Source organism: Lepisma saccharinum, chromosome 18, assembly GCF_977018435.1.
Source record: "Lepisma saccharinum chromosome 18, izLepSacc3.1, whole genome shotgun sequence".
In the NCBI taxonomy this organism is placed as follows: Eukaryota; Metazoa; Arthropoda; class Insecta; order Zygentoma; family Lepismatidae; genus Lepisma; species Lepisma saccharinum.
In genome coordinates this window covers 41,793,882-41,814,592 of record NC_139246.1, presented here as the reverse complement: position 1 = coordinate 41,814,592, position 20,711 = coordinate 41,793,882, and the positions used below count along the sequence as shown (strand labels likewise).

The following is a 20,711-nucleotide window of genomic DNA, read 5'->3' as shown; positions in this document are numbered from 1 at the left end:
TTTACCTCAATTTTGGAAGCTAGCTGAACTTTAGCGTTTCGAATTACATATAGTGAAGGCCTCTGTAGTGGAAAAATACACCCAGTCTGTAAAACTTTAGAAATGTTGTCTCCTTCTCTGTCGAACCAGACCAAAAGTGTTCTCAAGTGTTTCAATATATTTCTTAACATAACTAACTTTTCAAAAAAAGAATACCTTGTGCCCAGATAACTTAGTTGGTATAGCGTTAGGCTTTTAACCTATCTGTCCAGGGTTCGAGTCCCTGTCTGGGCGATAACAATTTTTAAATTTTGTCATCGGATCTTTTGCAGAATGGATATAAAATATGTTTACAGTCTAACAGATTATTATTTATCTAAAAGTTTGCAAATAAGCTTTTAAGTTTCTCAAATATCAGCATCTTTAGCTTACAGTACAGCATAACCAGTATTATTATGATAGAAATGTTCTGGTGGTAGAACCTACACCTACTGTAATATCTCTGTGGTATTAACTTACATGCAGCCCATAACTTTTGGGATTGTTTCTCCTCCGTTACATTTCCTGGCCATTTACCCTTAGCGTCGCGATTAGCCTCAGAAGCAAAAAAAAGCGAAATCTTATATTTGTTCTTTTTATATCTCTGAAACCACCTATACTATAGAACTACATTTAATGAATTTTGCAGTCTTCCCGTTTGATCTGTTAAATAATCCAGTCAATAAAAATATACTTGCATAGAAAAATCTGTTTTTCAGATACTTTAATCGGGTAATCTGCTTTTGCGTACTTCCTCAGAAATATAGTTCTTGCTACATTTATATAAATCAAAATCTAGTTAGAGTTGGCCTGTAAGTGCTTCTGGTACATATAGTTACTTGAAAAAGCAAATATTGGGTGTATAAAAAATAGCATTCTTGTGAAACAGTAAAAAATCAACCTCATTTCCTCGTAATATTAGCTGTAAATGCTTCTTGCAGATTAACAAAGCTCTGTCGTGTGGTCCTACGTCACCTATAATCCTTTGTAAGGTTCGTGTTGTCCTATAAATTGTCGATATACATACTAAGTTCCTAGTTACAGCCTAAGCTTTTAGTTTCAATCAGAGAATTTCAGTGTTCAGATAGTGATTGTAGTCTCGTATAATAAACCAAGTGGAAATAACCCAAGTGTTGATGCACCCAAAAACCAGCAATACTTCAAAAATACCTTGAAAAAGGTTATAAGGCTAAATTATTCTCTTAGCATAGAAGAAAAGTTTAGCAAGTGGACCTATGGTCCATATAGTAGGTCGTCTGTGAACTTCGGCTTGTCCTGTGAATTGTCAATATATTTATAAATGGTTATATATATATTTTTTTTTAAAAAAAAGGAACAATGTTGGTAAGCTTCCAGTTATGGACCCATCGGTAAAGGGATTTCAGTCTTTATAGACACACAATAATTTTCGTTACACTAAAAAATTTGGCCTCGTATAAAAGTAAATAGTCGAAATTATAAACATTTCGTGTACTTTATCCAGTAAACCTTAGCTAGAAATACAATAACAGCGTTACAGACATAAAAATTAAGCAAGCTTTGATATTCTAGTGGCACATAATAAATATAAAATATCCTTTAAAATACTCTGACAAATAGTTATGGGTTATCTGAGATCAAAATTTTCAAGCCCTCTCTCCTGCATAAATAGGCTCTAGAATTCACTAAGCCTCAAAATAATATTGGGTACATAAAATAAAAAGCATATGGAGAGTGATGCTGATCGCATCATCTCCAAACAGCAAAAACAAAAGTATATGGATGGAGCCCTACCTGATATATTTAGAAAACTTTACCTAGTATAAAAGTAACAAAATACTCAGCAAACTCTAAAATAAACAAACTTTCCTACGTAGCAGGCGTAACCTGACCTAAATAAATACATATAGAAATACAGAACCAAAAATAGCATAGTGGAAATCAGTAAACCCTAATAATAATAATAATAATAATAATAATAATAATAATAATAATAATATATTCTGTGGCTTACATTTTAGCTAAAAGTACTTTTTCTTTAGTGTTTTTGAAAAGATTTAAATAAATACTAAACTCTAAGTTAAAAATTTGTAAGTGTATATATGATACAAAACAAAATAAATACAAATTAATACATACCCTGCAAAAAATCAGTAAAAAAGTTGAAAACATCTCTTTGTGCATCCAAAATATAATAACAAATCCTTCCTGACTGGATTAAATTGTGTTATTTGAGTAATATTAAGCCTAAACTTGTAAAATAAAAGGGTAAAACTTGACGAAACACACTTCATGTGTACAAAATTTAATTCAAAACACATCTAAATTGTGTTATTTGAGTAAACGTGGAGAATAATCCTGTAAACTTGGAAAAATCTCTCTCTCTCTCTCTCTCTCTCTCTCTCTCTCTCTCTGTGTGTGTGTGTGTGTGTGTATGTCCAAAATGTAATAAAAGACACGATCAAATCGTGCTATTTGAGTAAATATTAGGCTAAACTTGTGAAATAAACAAATAAAAGTTGAGAACACACACTTTGTGTGCCGAAAACGTAACTAAAAGTCTTTCCTGAATAGTGTAAATAGTGTTATTTAGGTTAAAAATAGGTATAAACTTGTAAAATAAACAAATAAAAGTTGAGAACACACACTTTGTGTGCCGAAAATGTAACTAAAAATCTTTCCTGAACAGATAGAATTGTGTTATTTGAGTAATAATAAGCCTAAACTTGTGAAATAAACAGATAGAAGTTGAGAACACACACTTTTTGTGTCGAAAATGCGACTAAAAGTCTTTCCTGAACAGATTGAATTGTATTATTTTGGTAATAATAAGCCTAATAAACAGATAGAAGTTGAGATCACACACTTTGTGTGTCGAAAATGTAACTAAAAGTCTTTCCTGAACAGATAGAATTGTGTTATTTTGGTAATAATAAGCCTAAACTTGTGAAATAAACAGATAGAAGTTGAGAACACACACTTTGTGTGTCGAAAATGTAACTAAAAGTCTTTCCTGAACAGATAGAATTGTGTTATTTGAGTAAAAAAATAGGCATAAACTTGTAAATAATAAATTAAAAGTTGAAAAAATCTCTTTGTAAATACAAAATTTAATAAAAAAATGTTGCCTGAATAGTACAAATAGTGTTATTTTGGTAAAAATTAACATAAAGTTGTAAAATAATAAATTAAAAGTTGAAAAAATGTCTTTGTGAGTCCAAAATTTAATAAAAAATGTTGCCTGATTAGTACAAATAGTGTTATTTTGGTAAAAAATTAATATAAAATTGTAAAATAATAAGTTAAACGTAGAAAAAATTTCTTTGTGAGTCCAAAATTTAATAAAAAATGTTGCTTGAATAGTACAAATAGTGTTATTTTGGTAAAAAATTAACTTAAAGTTGTAAAATAATAAGTTAAAATTTGAAAAATGTCTTTGTGAGTCCAAAATTTAATAAAAAATGTTGCCTGAATAGTATAAATAGTGTTATTTTGGTAAAAAATTAACATAAAATTATAAAATAATAAATTAAAAATTGAAAAAATGTCTTTGCGAGTCTAAAATTTAATAAAAAATGTTGCCTGAATAGTACAAATAGTGTTATTTTTGTAAAAATAAAAATAAGCTGTGAAAATGTTTGACATAAAGTCAAAGTTTGGTAAAAAATAAACTCAAAATTAATTAAATAGCACACAGTAACATACATTTACTACCTAAATCAATAATCAAAGGGTCCTAGGTTCGTTACCCCGTGATAAAAGCAAATGGTGAAAACTGTAGGTCCCGTCCCTGATAGCTCTCCCTTCTTCATAGTACAGATAAAAAAAACCTGCGCTAAAGCGTCCTGTGCCTTGGGGCAACCCTGAGCGGAATATTAATTGGCGACGGAAACCAGTTCTACAAGCGACGCATAGCTTCAGAGATTTGACCCTTGCTGCGCATTCCAGACATCCTTTGTTGTCTGGTTGAATCCCTCCCATGCCCTACAGTATTGCATAGCTTTCCCCTGTTATTGCGTACTAGTTAACCTTGGAAAAACCGGTTCTGAAAATCTACCGACGCGTTCTCTGATTGGTCAATCAGGATCTTTCTTTGTTCTGACGTTCTGACGTCATTTGACCTTGAACGCAGACTCCCCAAATTCCTTTCTCCTCTACCTGCGCGGAGTTCACAGTCTCCTGTCTGGCATCTCGTACCATCGTCTTTCATAACATAATAACATACATTATTATATACATTGTACACAAAAACCATTTATTACCATTACATATCGCGGGTTCGAGTACCGGGACCGTCCCCAATCGTAATTGGACCTGTACCTACACCCATTACCACCGTTCATAGCGGTTCATAAACCATAAAAACTTATTTTCAATATTATAAACATTAATATTAACATTTTATACATTACATACTTTGTAGTAATGGATATAAAACCATATGAATAGCGTTTAGTACCTCTAATTACCTTTTATATACATATTTTTCATAAAATAAATAAATATATATTCATAAAAGTTATAAACATGCAAATACATAAATGTAAAGTATTCTAAATACGAGCAAATGAATTCTAAGTACATGCAAATTAATTAAAACCCGTGCAAATTAGTTATAAGTACGTGCAAATGAATTGCGAATATTAAATAGCGACCGTCCTTATCGCGTTCAACATCTACTCTTGATGCCAAAAGCCCTCGAAACGATGGGATTGTATTCCATATACATGCAACCGTGCAGCATAGGCTCTCAACTGCTGGATTGGCTTTCCAATTAATAAACAACATATTTAACTTAATATAAATATTCAGTAGCTAAATGTACGCTTTGTTTGTCCAAAGAAGTTACATAGTAAAGAACAACTGATTTACCAAATCATAAGGTAAAATATTTATAGCAACAATCTAACCTATGTAAATGAGGTGCATAAAGGTATCCTGCTACCTACACTTCATAATTGTTAGGTAATGTTGATGTTACAGGGCGATGGTAGTGGAGGCCAGCGACGCACTGGATGAGTCCTTTGCAGGGTTGAGAGGACAAAACAAAGCCTAGGGTGCAATCGAGAACTGCCAACGCACGAAAGACAATGCTTTAAAAATATCATACAAAAGTTTTAAACACTACATCTCGGTTTCGTTTCAATTTCTACCAAGGCTGTTCCTACTAGCAGGCCCTTACCCAGGATGTTTTTGAGGGAGGGTTAATACGTTATTATAATTTATAGATTTTTCATAATTCGTACATTAATTAATACTGTATTATTGTTATTACGTGAATAGGTAAAAAGAAGGTATAAAAATAGAGATACCAGTATGTATTCATTATCAAGCTTACGCACAGTTAAGACCGCCAAAATTTGTATAAAAACAACTGTACAGGTAAGAAAATTAATGTCAAAATGACAATGAATTGAATATTTATTGAATAACAAAAAAGGATGTTAGATTCAATTGATGAAAAATAAAGTTTCTGATTAATATTTTCTGCATAAGTAGTAGCGTGCATAAATCTTCTTTGTAATGTCATTCAAAGCCGTATGATCCCAATATAATCCTTGCCTTCAAATAAGTTCGGCGGAAATAAATAACCCATAATTATACAACAAATGCTAAACAAATATATTTTCATTATTTAACTTTTCTGTCTGATCGACATGCATCAATGGTTATTTTCGTAGCTTTTTATAGGTTCACATTTAAATATTTAATAGCTCGAGGAGAGGGCCATGGCCTCCGTGGCCCCTCCCCTGAGTACGGGCCTGCCTACTAGTGTTGGGCGATATGTAGTCTAGATTAGCGGTTCTCAAACTTTATTCTCATTTTACCCTTTAGCCATAAATAAACGCCTAATGTGCCCCACCATAGGTTTTATCTGAATAGTGCGTTTTGGGGATTTTTTTTTGGCTGCCTGATTGGTGAGGCGTTTTTGGTATTTTGGAAGCGTGTATCTGCAACAGAGTAAAATGACACTTGCGCTGAATGTGGAAGGATGGTAAACAAATAAACATTAGAATCATACGTTTATTGTTTTATTGGGTGTTCCTACGTTTAAAATCTTTATGATTAGTTAGAAAAATTTAAAATGTGAAACATTTGTATGCTAAGAAGTATATACATAAAAAAACTAATTTTCATATATGTTTTCCAGAGTTATTGAAGAAAAACTACATAACAAAAATAAGTTTGTAAACAAACTGTGAAGTACAATTTTAGTTTTTTTATATTGTAAATCCTTAGAGTTTCTAGTGAGAAGGATGTGTTTGACATAATTTCTTGATGTCTGGTTGTGCACTTTAAACTTTCAAACTGAGATTCGGATCCAAATTTAGTCTATTATAGATTTCTGACGAGTACTTTATTTTAAAAATATGTGAAACAAATATAAGTGTGTCAGTGACAAAATCAGCCTTACTTTCCTGTTCAGTGTTAAAGTCTGCTCTGCACACCTGCAGCAAAAATGTTGTCGTGTGGGTATTCTCGCCATTTCTCTTCCGAGTTGATCAAGTCGTTCATGTACCCCTGGGGGTATGCGTATCACAAATTGAGAACCACTGCTCTAGACGATATATTGTTACGATATTTTGACGATATATATTGTGTCGGCGATATATCGTCACGATATGTTGGCGATATACGAGGGTTGGGGAGTAAGTTATGGCAACCGGGTAATAATTCGACAATCGAAGGATGGATTAAAAAATTGTTATATACAACTGAAAGAGTATCCATTATGGATATTTTGTTGGTAGGAATCATGAAACGAAACCCAAGCAACCCTGTGACATACACATGTGTTAATGTACAAGTTACAAAAACCTGTCTGACTCTGTGACATACACATGTTACAAAAACTTGTCTGATTATGACAAACCTTCGAAATAATCTCCCGCATTGTCCATTGCATTATCGTGGAGTATGATTGCATTATGCAGTAGATCTGGACGCTTCTCCCTAACGGCACGTCGTAGATCACAAAAACTTCAGGCATGGTGAAGAGGATGGTGCTGCCGATGGTATTCGACGTCTTCCATGGCAGCGTGCTGTGGACAATGCGGGAGATTATTTCGAAGGTTTGTCATAATCAGACAAGTTTTTGTAACATGTGTATGTCACAGAGTCCGACAGGTTTTTGTAACTTGAACATTAATGCATGTGTATGCCACAGGATTGCTTGGGTTTTCTTTCATGATTCCTACCAACAAAATATCCATAATGGAAACTCTTTCAGTTGTATATAACAAATTTTAATACATCCTTCGATTGTCGAATTATTACTGGGTTGCCATGACTTACTCCTCAACCCTCGTATATCGTGATCACTATATATGAGCTATACCTGACCTGATCTAGTTTCACCTGACAACTATTATTATGCAATATTTTACAAGAGTCTCCGGGTTGTACTGTAACTGGCTTCCCCACCCCGGGCAATAAACACCTGCCCATGCGAAAACTCGAACCTAGAGCCTTCGGTGGCAAGATCGTGGATCGGTAACTCGACGCCAAGAACGCATTTAGAGGGGAGTGGGGAGGAACACTTCCCAACAGAGTTGTCAAGGGATAATTATTTAATATTTTTATTTGCGTTATTTAGCGTCGCTTTTCTGCCGATTTTGGCTAATCGCGACGATCAGGATGAGTGGTGAAATTGTTGAAGGGACACTCACAAAGAACACCCACGCCTATAGATCCACCAAGCTTTCTGAAACCTCGGAAAATATGCGAAGTACAGGCTTCCCCGTAACTTTTACAAGAGACACTAGCGACAGTGCTCCCACATCAGGGTTTTAGATGCTTTGGTGGATCTATAGTCCGGGATTCGAACCTGAAACCCATAACCAATCTGTGGCGGCTATTAGGGGGGCGTGGGGCAGTGGGGAATCCCATGAAGATTCAATCGGGCTGAATCAGTATTCGTTACGTTTGTGAAAATTAATGCATCATAAAAATGCGCATAAAAATAATCACGTGATTTTCATCATCTGCAACATTCTCGTTATTATATTAAATTTTACATTTCTTATTTATTTTGGCAATAATTTCCTTGATAGAACAGCTGTTTTATTACAAACTTTAATGATCTTAACTAGAAATAACCTACATAATAAATATGTGATGTTATCTATTCTTGCTCCATCTGTTCACCTATTCGATTGATTGGATTGATATTTTAAGTCCACTTTATGCACAGTAAGGCTAATCGGGACTGGACCTACAGTTTAAAGTGCCGAACCACTATGTGCCTCCACCGGGTATCGAACCCAGGACCCCTCCATTACAAGGCGAGGACGCTACCACTGCACCATCTTTTTTTTTTTCTTTTTAAATTTTCTTTATTGAAATTAGCTACTTCTTACACAGATTTTACATTTGGACGTCAATTTCAAAGGATCACATGTAGGAAATTTGCATACAAGGCTTTACAGGTTATCTGATCATTGTGATAATATTGTTCACTGGCATAGAATTTGAATGACAGTTTTTGTACATGAGGTTGGTTGCCAAGCACATAATAGACATAATGTCCTATGAGAAATTGCACTGCACGTGTTCTTGTGAGAGGAAAATACTGAAACTCTGGAGTTAATATATGGTTCACCGTGAAGTCATTCGGAGAGCGGCGGCATATGATTCCAAATAACTTCTTAAGGTGTTTCCAATGTTCCACGACTGTCACACATGTCGTCAGTCGATGCACTAAGGTGTCGTCCTGTGCACATTTGGTACAATGGGAGTTGTCTGCCATAAGGTATCTCTGCAATCGTACTCTAGTGACGATAGCATCGTGTACAGTTAAGTACCATATGGAGCGCACTCGAGTGGGGAGGTGGGTCGCCGATATGTTTCTCCGCACGATGTTCCAGCGCACACTGGGGAATAATGGGACAATACGCGGAATATGTTCCATCCGGTTTTGCAGCATTTTTGATAGAGATTTGACTGTTATATCAGAAGGATCCACACTTGGAAGGGACATCAACATGTAACAAATTTCCACTATGGTTGTTCGTAAATAGAGAAATTTAGTGGGTATAACACCTGGGTAAATTGGGGCACATAGTTCCACTTCATCCAGCATGGAGCGTAGCACACGAGCCGTAATGCTATCTTGATTCTGGACTATCATGGTGATATGGCGGTGCAAAAATAAGGCTTGCGCTTGTCGGTCGATACTCAGCAGGTTTAGTCCTCCAAGGCGAGTTGGTAGGCATAGTGTGTTATGAGCTACATGGAACAGGTGACCATGCCAGAGAAAGCGTGTGATCATTCTCCGGATTCTCGCAGCCGTTTGGGTAGGCACGGGTAGTATTTGCGCCACATACCATAGTTTCGAGAGTGCATAAGTGTTGACATATTTGATTCTAGCGCTTAGTGACAGTTGGCGGAGTCGGTTGAAATGTAATACTGCTTGTATTTTGGGCACTATGGTTTGAAATGTGTGGTTGGAAGTCTCGACCAGGTTTCTCGAGAAATAGATCCCGAGTACTTTCAATACGTCCGTCACGTTCATTGGGACAGATTCTGTCCAGTTCCTTGCCATTGTCCCCAAGGGTAGTATTTTTGATTTTCTCAGGTTGAGACACAAGCCTGTATTTACTCGTAATTGTTCCAAGATTTCCATTAGGTTAACATAATCCTGATGATCACGCACCGCCACTGTGACATCGTCGGCGTATGCAAAAACTCGGTAGGTCATGCCATACGCTTGTATTCCTTGTAGTCGTTGATTTATTTGGTGTAGGAAGGGACTAAGAGCTGTACAGAAGGCGAGGAGTGAAAAGGGGCAACCTTGCCTAACAGAGCGTTGAAGAACAAACGGCGAGGATAATGTTCCATTTACACACAAATGTACCCGAGCCTGGGTGTATAGGCTCTTTATCGCTTCTACGAAGGATTCTCCGCATCCAACCTGAGTTAAATGCCGAAATAGATAATGATGATACAATGAGTCAAATGCTCCTTTGAAGTCCAGGGCTACTAGAGCTGCTTCCGAGTCAGGGGCTTCATTCATTACAGTAACGATGTCTCGTATGCTAGTGAGAACGGTTGTTATATTCCCATTAGTTCCGTGCACAAATTGGTGAGGGCCTAGTAGGGTAGCTGCATAGTGTTGTAGTCGGCGCGTTAATATTCGTGCCAATATTTTATAATCGGCACATAACAAAGTGATGGGGCGATAATGTTCAGGTGTTAAGGGATGTATCACTTTCGGGATTAAGACCATAACCCCTGTCGAGCTTGTACGACCTAACTTCTTCTGCTCAAAACAGGCATTGAGCCACCGCATAAGCAGGTCTGCCATGGTAGGCCAAAATGTTTGAAATAATTCAATCGGTAGTCCGTCTATGCCCGGGGTTTTTCCTTTTTGGGCTTGTTGGATGGCCGCTTCCACTTCTTCCTTAGTGAACGGTTGGTTTAAGATGGCTTCATCTTCCCCTGATAGCGTGGGGATATCGGGGTATGTCACGTGTTCTTCTTCCGCCTGGGGTGCCTTAAATTGTGCTGCATAGTGTTCATATAGGCATGCACGAATGTCTGGGGGTTGTGTGAGGCATTCGTTCCCTTGTTGCAATCTCGTTATGAGTTTCCTTTTCCCACTTCGCTGTTCTGCGCTTACATGGGCAATACTGGCTTGTTCTTGAGGGTCAATTGTTGGGAGACGACTTCTCACCACGAAACCTGCCATTCGCTCGTGGTGCATCCTCAGTAGGACCGATTGTATACGTTTCAGTTCCTGCAGGACTGGGTCGCCCCGTATGAGTTGTTTCGTCAACTCGTGGAGTACGCGATAATAGAAGTTGTATTTCTTATGGAAATCCGTATGCATCATACGTGTGTATGCTATACAAAAATGCTTGATTGACGGCTTCAGGAATGTGTCCCACCATGTGATGATATCAGTTTGGCGCCTGCTCATATTTTCCCATTCCTTCCACTTTTGTTTGAAGGCTGTTCGAAATTGTTCATCTTGGAGAACCCGACTATTAAGTTTCCAGTATCCCCGTCCCCGAACTGCAGTTTTGGCGTCGATTGCCATGTCTAGTTGCACACTGAGGTGGTCGGTGAAGCAAGTGGGAAAAATCTTTATAGATGACACTTTGGGTAATAAGTTCGCACTTACATAGAAACGGTCTAATCGACTGGCCGAGTCTGGACGTATGAAGGTGAATCCTTCCAGTTGTGGGTGCTTGGTTTCCCAGACATCTTTTAGGTGAAAGGCCTCGACCAGGGTAGAGAGACTAAGGGATGAGTTAAACCCTGGATATTGATCTTGTCGTCGTAACACACAGTTAAAATCCCCAGCAAGGACAATATGTTGGTGGTTGCCCCCTAAAGCTGTCGCCACTTCTGTTGCATAGAAAGTGTTTCGTGCCTCGCGGGCCACTGATCCTGAAGGCGCATAGATATTACAAAACCAGATTTTACCTATTTCGACGCACGTAATTCGCCCAGAGGGATGCAGGAAAGTTTTGTTAACAGGTATACCTTGTCGTACCAAAATGGCAGTACCTGTGGCGTTGTATGTGAAATTATTATATATAGTGTAGTCGTGGCCACATGTAAAATCGTCTGTACCGACCTCTTGAAGGAAAAGAAGATCGAGAGCACTTTGCTTTATATAATCAGTCAAAGCATGGTGTTTGACTGTAGAGGATAGTTTGTTCAGATTTAGTGTGGCAAAATGATACACGGGAGCCGTCATATAACACACTAATGATATAAACAACCAAAACATTGCATGTACTTACAGGTTTCCTGAAGAATCGGTATTTAGAGTGGTCGTCATCGTGGGGTTGGGGGGTGTTTCCAAAGGGTTGGGCACAATTGGGGTCAGGGTATACTTCACTGGCGATGGTGAACGCTGTTCGTTCGTTTTCTTCGCCGGGTGGGTGAGATTCTGGTCTGTGCTACGTTGCTTCTTCCTCTTCTTCTTTCCCAGTATGGGCGAAGCTGGGGTCGGCAATGATGGGGGTTCTAGAGTCAGGTCCATGTTTGTCGTCTGCGAAGAATCTGCATCTACTGGTGGTGAGTTCTCGATGGTTTCCTCAGGAGTCATCTGCGTAGTATGGATAGTATCGTCATTGGCAGATACTGGAACCTCCATGGAATCGACACTAGGCAGGGTGCTGTTTTCTTCGGTCGGCGTTAAAGGGACACCCTGTATTATATCGGAACTGGCATCTACAGTTGATTCAGTTTGCGTCTTGGTTGTTGGAACTGGAAGTACTGACCGATCATTGTGTATCACTTCTTCAGCGCTGTTGAGGTTGAATGGGGCGGGTCGCACTCTCCCTGCGTACGAGTTATCACTTGTGCGTGCTGTTGGCCTCTGGCGACTAGGGCATTGGTTAAAGAAATGATCGACCGCGTCACAGTAGGAACACGTACGCTCTTGACCATTGAACGTGACCCAATATCGGCCGCCACTGATCGTAACATATGAAGGTATCGCACGGGACAAGTTCATCTTTACTAATTTTCTTCCGGTTCTCACTGGGTATATGTGGTCTTTCGAATATGTTTCGTCATCAAGGAATATCACCTGTCCATAGTTAGTTAGTACAGAATAAATTGCTTCATCTGACATTTCACTCGGCACGACGTGCAGCCGCACTATCACATGATTTTCATCTGCCCACGTCATTATCACTTCATGTTCGCCGTCATCGTCATTATACATATACACTCCTTTCGACTCGCGTAATAACTGTTCACCCGTTACTTTAGACAATAATTTCACAAAAACACATTTTCTATAATAGTCTACTTCTATACTTACAACCTGTTCTGGTTTCAGTTTCAATTTCGTACTTATCCAGCGATGTAGTTCATTTGACGTTGGCTTATATCTCACTTCTCTAAAGTTCAATTTCAACGTGTTCACTCGCTTAATGGCCATTTTCAAGACTTCAGTTTTGTTCGACTGGACGATTACGTAATACACGCACGCTGTCTCAACTACACGCTACGGGAGAGAGCACCGATCCAACTTCCTCCTTCCGCGGTTCGCGCGAGACTATAACAAAGCCTAGGGTGCAATCGAGAACTGCCAACGCACGAAAGACAATGCTTTAAAAATATCATACAAAAGTTTTAAACACTACATCTCGGTTTCGTTTCAATTTCTACCAAGGCTGTTCCTACTAGCAGGCCCTTACCCAGGATGTTTTTGAGGGAGGGTTAATACGTTATTATAATTTATAGATTTTTCATAATTCGTACATTAATTAATACTGTATTATTGTTATTACGTGAATAGGTAAAAAGAAGGTATAAAAATAGAGATACCAGTATGTATTCATTATCAAGCTTACGCACAGTTAAGACCGCCAAAATTTGTATAAAAACAACTGTACAGGTAAGAAAATTAATGTCAAAATGACAATGAATTGAATATTTATTGAATAACAAAAAAGGATGTTAGATTCAATTGATGAAAAATAAAGTTTCTGATTAATATTTTCTGCATAAGTAGTAGCGTGCATAAATCTTCTTTGTAATGTCATTCAAAGCCGTATGATCCCAATATAATCCTTGCCTTCAAATAAGTTCGGCGGAAATAAATAACCCATAATTATACAACAAATGCTAAACAAATATATTTTCATTATTTAACTTTTCTGTCTGATCGACATGCATCAATGGTTATTTTCGTAGCTTTTTATAGGTTCACATTTAAATATTTAATAGCTCGAGGAGAGGGCCATGGCCTCCGTGGCCCCTCCCCTGAGTACGGGCCTGCCTACTAGTGTTGGGCGATATGTAGTCTAGATTAGCGGTTCTCAAACTTTATTCTCATTTTACTCTTTAGCCATAAATAAACGCCTAATGTGCCCCACCATAGGTTTTATCTGAATAGTGCGTTTTGGGGATTTCTTTTTGGCTGCCTGATTGGTGAGGCGTTTTTGGTATTTTGGAAGCGTGTATCTGCAACAGAGTAAAATGACACTTGCGCTGAATGTGGAAGGATGGTAAACAAATAAACATTAGAATCATACGTTTATTGTTTTATTGGGTGTTCCTACGTTTAAAATCTTTATGATTAGTTAGAAAAATTTAAAATGTGAAACATTTGTATGCTAAGAAGTATATACATAAAAAAACTAATTTTCATATATGTTTTCCAGAGTTATTGAAGAAAAACTACATAACAAAAATAAGTTTGTAAACAAACTGTGAAGTACAATTTTAGTTTTTTTATATTGTAAATCCTTAGAGTTTCTAGTGAGAAGGATGTGTTTGACATAATTTCTTGATGTCTGGTTGTGCACTTTAAACTTTCAAACTGAGATTCGGATCCAAATTTAGTCTATTATAGATTTCTGACGAGTACTTTATTTTAAAAATATGTGAAACAAATATAAGTGTGTCAGTGACAAAATCAGCCTTACTTTCCTGTTCAGTGTTAAAGTCTGCTCTGCACACCTGCAGCAAAAATGTTGTCGTGTGGGTATTCTCGCCATTTCTCTTCCGAGTTGATCAAGTCGTTCATGTACCCCTGGGGGTATGCGTATCACAAATTGAGAACCACTGCTCTAGACGATATATTGTTACGATATTTTGACGATATATATTGTGTCGGCGATATATCGTCACGATATGTTGGCGATATACGAGGGTTGGGGAGTAAGTTATGGCAACCGGGTAATAATTCGACAATCGAAGGATGGATTAAAAAATTGTTATATACAACTGAAAGAGTATCCATTATGGATATTTTGTTGGTAGGAATCATGAAACGAAACCCAAGCAACCCTGTGACATACACATGTGTTAATGTACAAGTTACAAAAACCTGTCTGACTCTGTGACATACACATGTTACAAAAACTTGTCTGATTATGACAAACCTTCGAAATAATCTCCCGCATTGTCCATTGCATTATCGTGGAGTATGATTGCATTATGCAGTAGATCTGGACGCTTCTCCCTAACGGCACGTCGTAGATCACAAAAACTTCAGGCATGGTGAAGAGGATGGTGCTGCCGATGGTATTCGACGTCTTCCATGGCAGCGTGCTGTGGACAATGCGGGAGATTATTTCGAAGGTTTGTCATAATCAGACAAGTTTTTGTAACATGTGTATGTCACAGAGTCCGACAGGTTTTTGTAACTTGAACATTAATGCATGTGTATGCCACAGGATTGCTTGGGTTTTCTTTCATGATTCCTACCAACAAAATATCCATAATGGAAACTCTTTCAGTTGTATATAACAAATTTTAATACATCCTTCGATTGTCGAATTATTACTGGGTTGCCATGACTTACTCCTCAACCCTCGTATATCGTGATCACTATATATGAGCTATACCTGACCTGATCTAGTTTCACCTGACAACTATTATTATGCAATATTTTACAAGAGTCTCCGGGTTGTACTGTAACTGGCTTCCCCACCCCGGGCAATAAACACCTGCCCATGCGAAAACTCGAACCTAGAGCCTTCGGTGGCAAGATCGTGGATCGGTAACTCGACGCCAAGAACGCATTTAGAGGGGAGTGGGGAGGAACACTTCCCAACAGAGTTGTCAAGGGATAATTGTTTAATATTTTTATTTGCGTTATTTAGCGTCGCTTTTCTGCCGATTTTGGCTAATCGCGACGATCAGGATGAGTGGTGAAATTGTTGAAGGGACACTCACAAAGAACACCCACGCCTATAGATCCACCAAGCTTTCTGAAACCTCGGAAAATATGCGAAGTACAGGCTTCCCCGTAACTTTTACAAGAGACACTAGCGACAGTGCTCCCACATCAGGGTTTTAGATGCTTTGGTGGATCTATAGTCCGGGATTCGAACCTGAAACCCATAACCAATCTGTGGCGGCTATTAGGGGGGCGTGGGGCAGTGGGGAATCCCATGAAGATTCAATCGGGCTGAATCAGTATTCGTTACGTTTGTGAAAATTAATGCATCATAAAAATGCGCATAAAAATAATCACGTGATTTTCATCATCTGCAACATTCTCGTTATTATATTAAATTTTACATTTCTTATTTATTTTGGCAATAATTTCCTTGATAGAACAGCTGTTTTATTACAAACTTTAATGATCTTAACTAGAAATAACCTACATAATAAATATGTGATGTTATCTATTCTTGCTCCATCTGTTCACCTATTCGATTGATTGGATTGATATTTTAAGTCCACTTTATGCACAGTAAGGCTAATCGGGACTGGACCTACAGTTTAAAGTGCCGAACCACTATGTGCCTCCACCGGGTATCGAACCCAGGACCCCTCCATTACAAGGCGAGGACGCTACCACTGCACCATCGGGGAGGCCTGTTCACCTATTCATGAAATAATAATTACTTATCGATAATTAACAGTTAATTTTAATGACGATATTTATTATTATTATTATTATTATTATTACATGCGAGACATTGGTGGTAGGCCACCAAGACGAGGAGACAAAAAATAATAATTACTTACAGCTGCGTTATTTACTAATTGCAATTCATGGTTCTAAAGTGCAGAATAGCCAACCGATTCTGATATAGGTTATCTTGTGAATGAGTGTGTCCTTGAACTAAAAAAGTGTTCATTGCACACCTGTTGCGTACAATTTCGGAATTACGGATTGTCCTGTGTGCATCCACAAAATGTAACACTATTTTTTAACAATTAAATGCTGCTACAGGCTTTGAGAGTCTCTGTACTCAAAATACAGATTTGGAATACAAATTATTCACGACTGTTGTACCATTATGCACCGGTGTCCGATCTATTGCCTTTGCGCCTGTCAAATCGATATAGTTTTGCACCCTGCTGCAATAATTCGATTGTTACTACACTTGTAAACAAAATAATAATGACTTAAACTTACCATCAACCAATAGCGAGAGGCGTAGCCACGCACAATACTCCAGCAGGTCATAATGACTCCAGACCCTTCTCCGTTTATCAGCTGAACGCGCACATTCTTGCGAGCTTCGTCCCGCACCGAAACCAGCCAAGTCAACCACTCACGAACACTACGAGAAAACAAGACGAGGCAGGAGACCCTGTCTGCAGACACCAGACAGTGTTGCCAACTATTCATATCCCTTCTCTCCGCCCACACTATTGCAGGTCCTTATCGCGATGTGCAGAATGTAAAGACTTCATTGTTATGTGTGGGGAGCAGATGTGAACACGTCAGATTCACTTACGCCGAACTAAGAAACGTCACACCTATATCTGTGGAAGCGAGAGAGGGTGGGTTAAAAGTTTGGCAACGCTTTACCCATGCGTGAGCTAAGGGGTGTCCGTCGCTTACCGAAACGCCACAATTAACTTTCGTTTTTCTTCTTTCTTTCTCTGTTCCATTCTTTCCTTTTGGGTTTTCCTCTGGCATAATACCTTCAGCAGATGGTGGCTAAATATATCAACCAACCTACTGGCTAAATAGAGAAGCTTGACAGCGAAGCAGACCAGATAAATGCCTTCAAATTGCCTTCGGGTGGGTCAAAAGATGTTGTTTGGAAGCTGATGGAATCTAATAAACGGATGATGGACCACTGGCAGGCCTGGTTTCCCCTTTCAATTCTTTTCATTTCTCCTCCCCGATGGCAAGTGATAGCGTTGTCGCCTTGTAATCAAGGGGTCCCGGGTTCGCTACCTTGTGGAGGCACATAGTGGTTCGGAATAGGGATGGCCAAATCCGGATTTTTTAAAATCCAGAATCCGGATAGCAAAAACGGAGAATCAGGATTTTGGAGGGAATCCGGATTTCGGAAGGCATTTGTGATCAGTGTTGTTGCAGTAGTATTGTACAAAGTTCTTTGTTTCGGCCAAACATGCCCACATTGCTCAATTGCTCCATCGTAGCAGTTGCACAAGAGATATTTTGATAGATTGGACAAGTTCGCGCTTCAGTTTAATGCGCAAGCATTTTCTGACGCCGGAAGAATATAATATATATAATATATAAGAATATAATAATTTGTATCTTCTTCCTGAGATTACATGCTTCAGAGCTCAAACAATGAAATCGTATACAATACAAAATGTCATATAGGTACCGGGTGTCCGAGAAGTCTTTGTATGACAACAAAAATTAACTGTATCCGCTATATGCAACATAGACATGAACAAATGGTACCAAAATGTTCGTAAACTATTCAAGTTTATTTTGTTTCAGGTTCCTGTAACGTTACAGTAGTGTAGCAGTGCCAGTGTCCAGCAAACCGGAAATGTACACAAATCAGGAAAAAGCTGAGTGTGTCCTGTGGTTTCACGAGAGCAGGTCACTAAAACAGTGCAGAGACAGTTTCAAACATCGTACGGAAAGGTGCCGCCCGATGGTAGGAGCATTAAGTCGTGGTATGACAAATTCAAGACCACAGGATCTGTTGCTGACGCACCGAGAAGTGGCCGACAATCAACCTCAGACGAAAGGGTGGAAGATGTAAGAGTGGCTTTTGTGCGGCGCAGTCCGAAGAAATCCGTGCGTACGACCTCACGTGAATTACAGATGCCAAAAAGTTCTGTTCATGATGTGTTACACAAACGTTTACTGTTTCATGCGTACAAAGTGCAAATCCTGCAGGCTTTGTTGCCCAATAATGGCAAACGTCGGTATAACTTTGTGGTGAAAAAAATCACGCATTGACGCTGATAATGACTATCTCGAACATGTTGCTTTTTCAGGCGAGGCGGTCTTTCATGTCAGTGGTTTAGTGAATAGACACAACGTGCGTATCTGGGGTAAAGAGCACCCTGATGAGGTGAGGGAGTCGACCGTGGGCAGCCCGAAGGTGAATGTTTGGTGCGTGCTGCTGCATGACAGAATAATCGTACCATTCTTTTTCTATGAGGACACCGTAACATCCGGAGTGTATCTCGACATGTTGCAATTGCAATTGCTAGAATACCACCCAGGTGTTATCTTTCAACAAGACGGTGCACCGCCACATTGGAATGTGGAGGTTCGTTCCTACCTTGGTCAGACATTTCCTGGTCGAGATGGACCGACAGCGTGGCCTGCACGATCTCCAGACATAACCCCTTTAGATTTTTTCTTTGGGGTTATGTGAAAGACAATGTCTACAGAACTCCTGTATCCGATCTTGCAACTCTGCGACAACGGATAACCCAAGTCATCACATCAATCCCTCCTGTGATGTTGGCTAATGCATGGCGAGAAGTTGAATTTCGACTAGATGTACTCCGTGCTACCAAGGGTGCTCACGTGGAGATTTATTGATTTCTATCCTATTGCCAATAAAACTTGAATAGTTCTCGAACATTTTGGTACCATTATTTCATGTCTATGTTGCATATAGCGGATGCAGTTCATTTTTGTTTTCATACAAAGACTTCTCGGACACCCGGTAAATTTCTTTCTGCTTTCGACAAAACTTTTCATGCTCTCATGCATTGGTGGCGCGGGGAAAAAGGTGCGAAGGGGTTTTTCAGCACCCCTTAATTCTCCGCATCTGCCATGTTACTTTCGTTATGTATGACTTACTAAAACTTTGTCATCACATTGGAGTAACACCGCTGTCATTGTAGACAACAGACATTGATCGTAATATAAAAGTGAACCCGCATTTGCTTTCCTCTATTGGGGGGGTGGGGGGTGGGGAAGTCTCTGCAATTATTAGTGGCTATTGTCTTTCTTCCACCATTGCTATTTTTTTTTTTTTGGTTAAAAATGTATTTTCTTTTTAAGACACAGTATATGGTCATTACAAAACAAGTCATTAGTAGTCTTCAGTTTCATTGGCATATTTTCATAAAAACCTCTTAAATGTTGATTGGTATTTGATGTAATGGTTAAAGAATGCATGTTTAATACTGGGGCCGCCGCTGCTCTCGTATCATACGTACAAAAAAAATATTCAGATTACATCTGATTGTTGCGGAACTGATCTCATGTACCAACTTTTTGTTAACCTGTACCAATTATTTTATGGTCAAAAATGAAAACATAAAGTAGTGCAATCATTTCATAAAAGAAGGGAAATCTACTATATTACTAAGCGCAGTCGGCTTCTTTCATCCGCGGCGCCAGAAACATTTGACCGGCTGGGCAGGAGCCCAATAGATAAATTAGGGTTGACAGATATAAAGTTTGAGTTTCACACACAGATATTCCCTCGCCCTCTCCCGAATTCCTTTGTATTTCTTTCAACTTTTCTCGTTGCTATTGTACGTCTTATTTTCCCCTTCCACCATTTTTCTCTGCATTTATTACCCCCGTCCCCCCCTCTCCGTGTTTTAAAAGACACATCTGCGTGCACGGGTAATCCGTTCACCAAATCTTCTGATTAAAATTCTCTCTATTCCTCCAGTCTAGAAAGAAAATGCGAAAGTAACCGATGTCGTCACCTGTTGTAATGCCTCTTGGCTATCATTCCTGTTTTTCGATCACACTTTAAACTGTAGGTCCAGTCCCGATTAGTCTTACTGTGCATAAAGTGGACTTAAACTACCAACTCAATCAATCTATCTTTCCTGTGTGAATCTTGGTATGGCCTCCCTACTTCTTTCATTTATGTGTCCCTTCCCTGATGCCCTTCAATTGCTCAGTATGTACTTTGCTTTGTAGAGTCATGGACACTTCTGGGTTGTAACGATTCCATTGAATGTTAATGGTATTGTTATAACCCAGAAGTGTGCGTGATTGTACAGGCGATATTTTATCTTATCCCTTTAAATTAAGAAGAAATTTATCATAGCCCACACTTTATTAGTTGAACGACATATTA

General features: G+C 38.6%; 1 protein-coding gene across 1 annotated transcript in view; it reads right to left on the bottom strand.

Moving 5' to 3' along the window:
* The window catches only part of LOC146002545 (NADPH oxidase 4-like), a 94,271-nt gene extending 77,297 nt beyond the window's left edge, over window positions 1-16,974 (bottom strand). The window contains exon 1 of the mRNA XM_083140470.1: window positions 16,844-16,974. Within this exon, the coding sequence (XP_082996596.1) occupies window positions 16,844-16,894 (51 nt within the window). The 5' untranslated portion in view covers window positions 16,895-16,974. The remainder of the gene's footprint in view (window positions 1-16,843) is intronic.
* Between the last annotated feature and the right edge of the window lie 3,737 nt (window positions 16,975-20,711).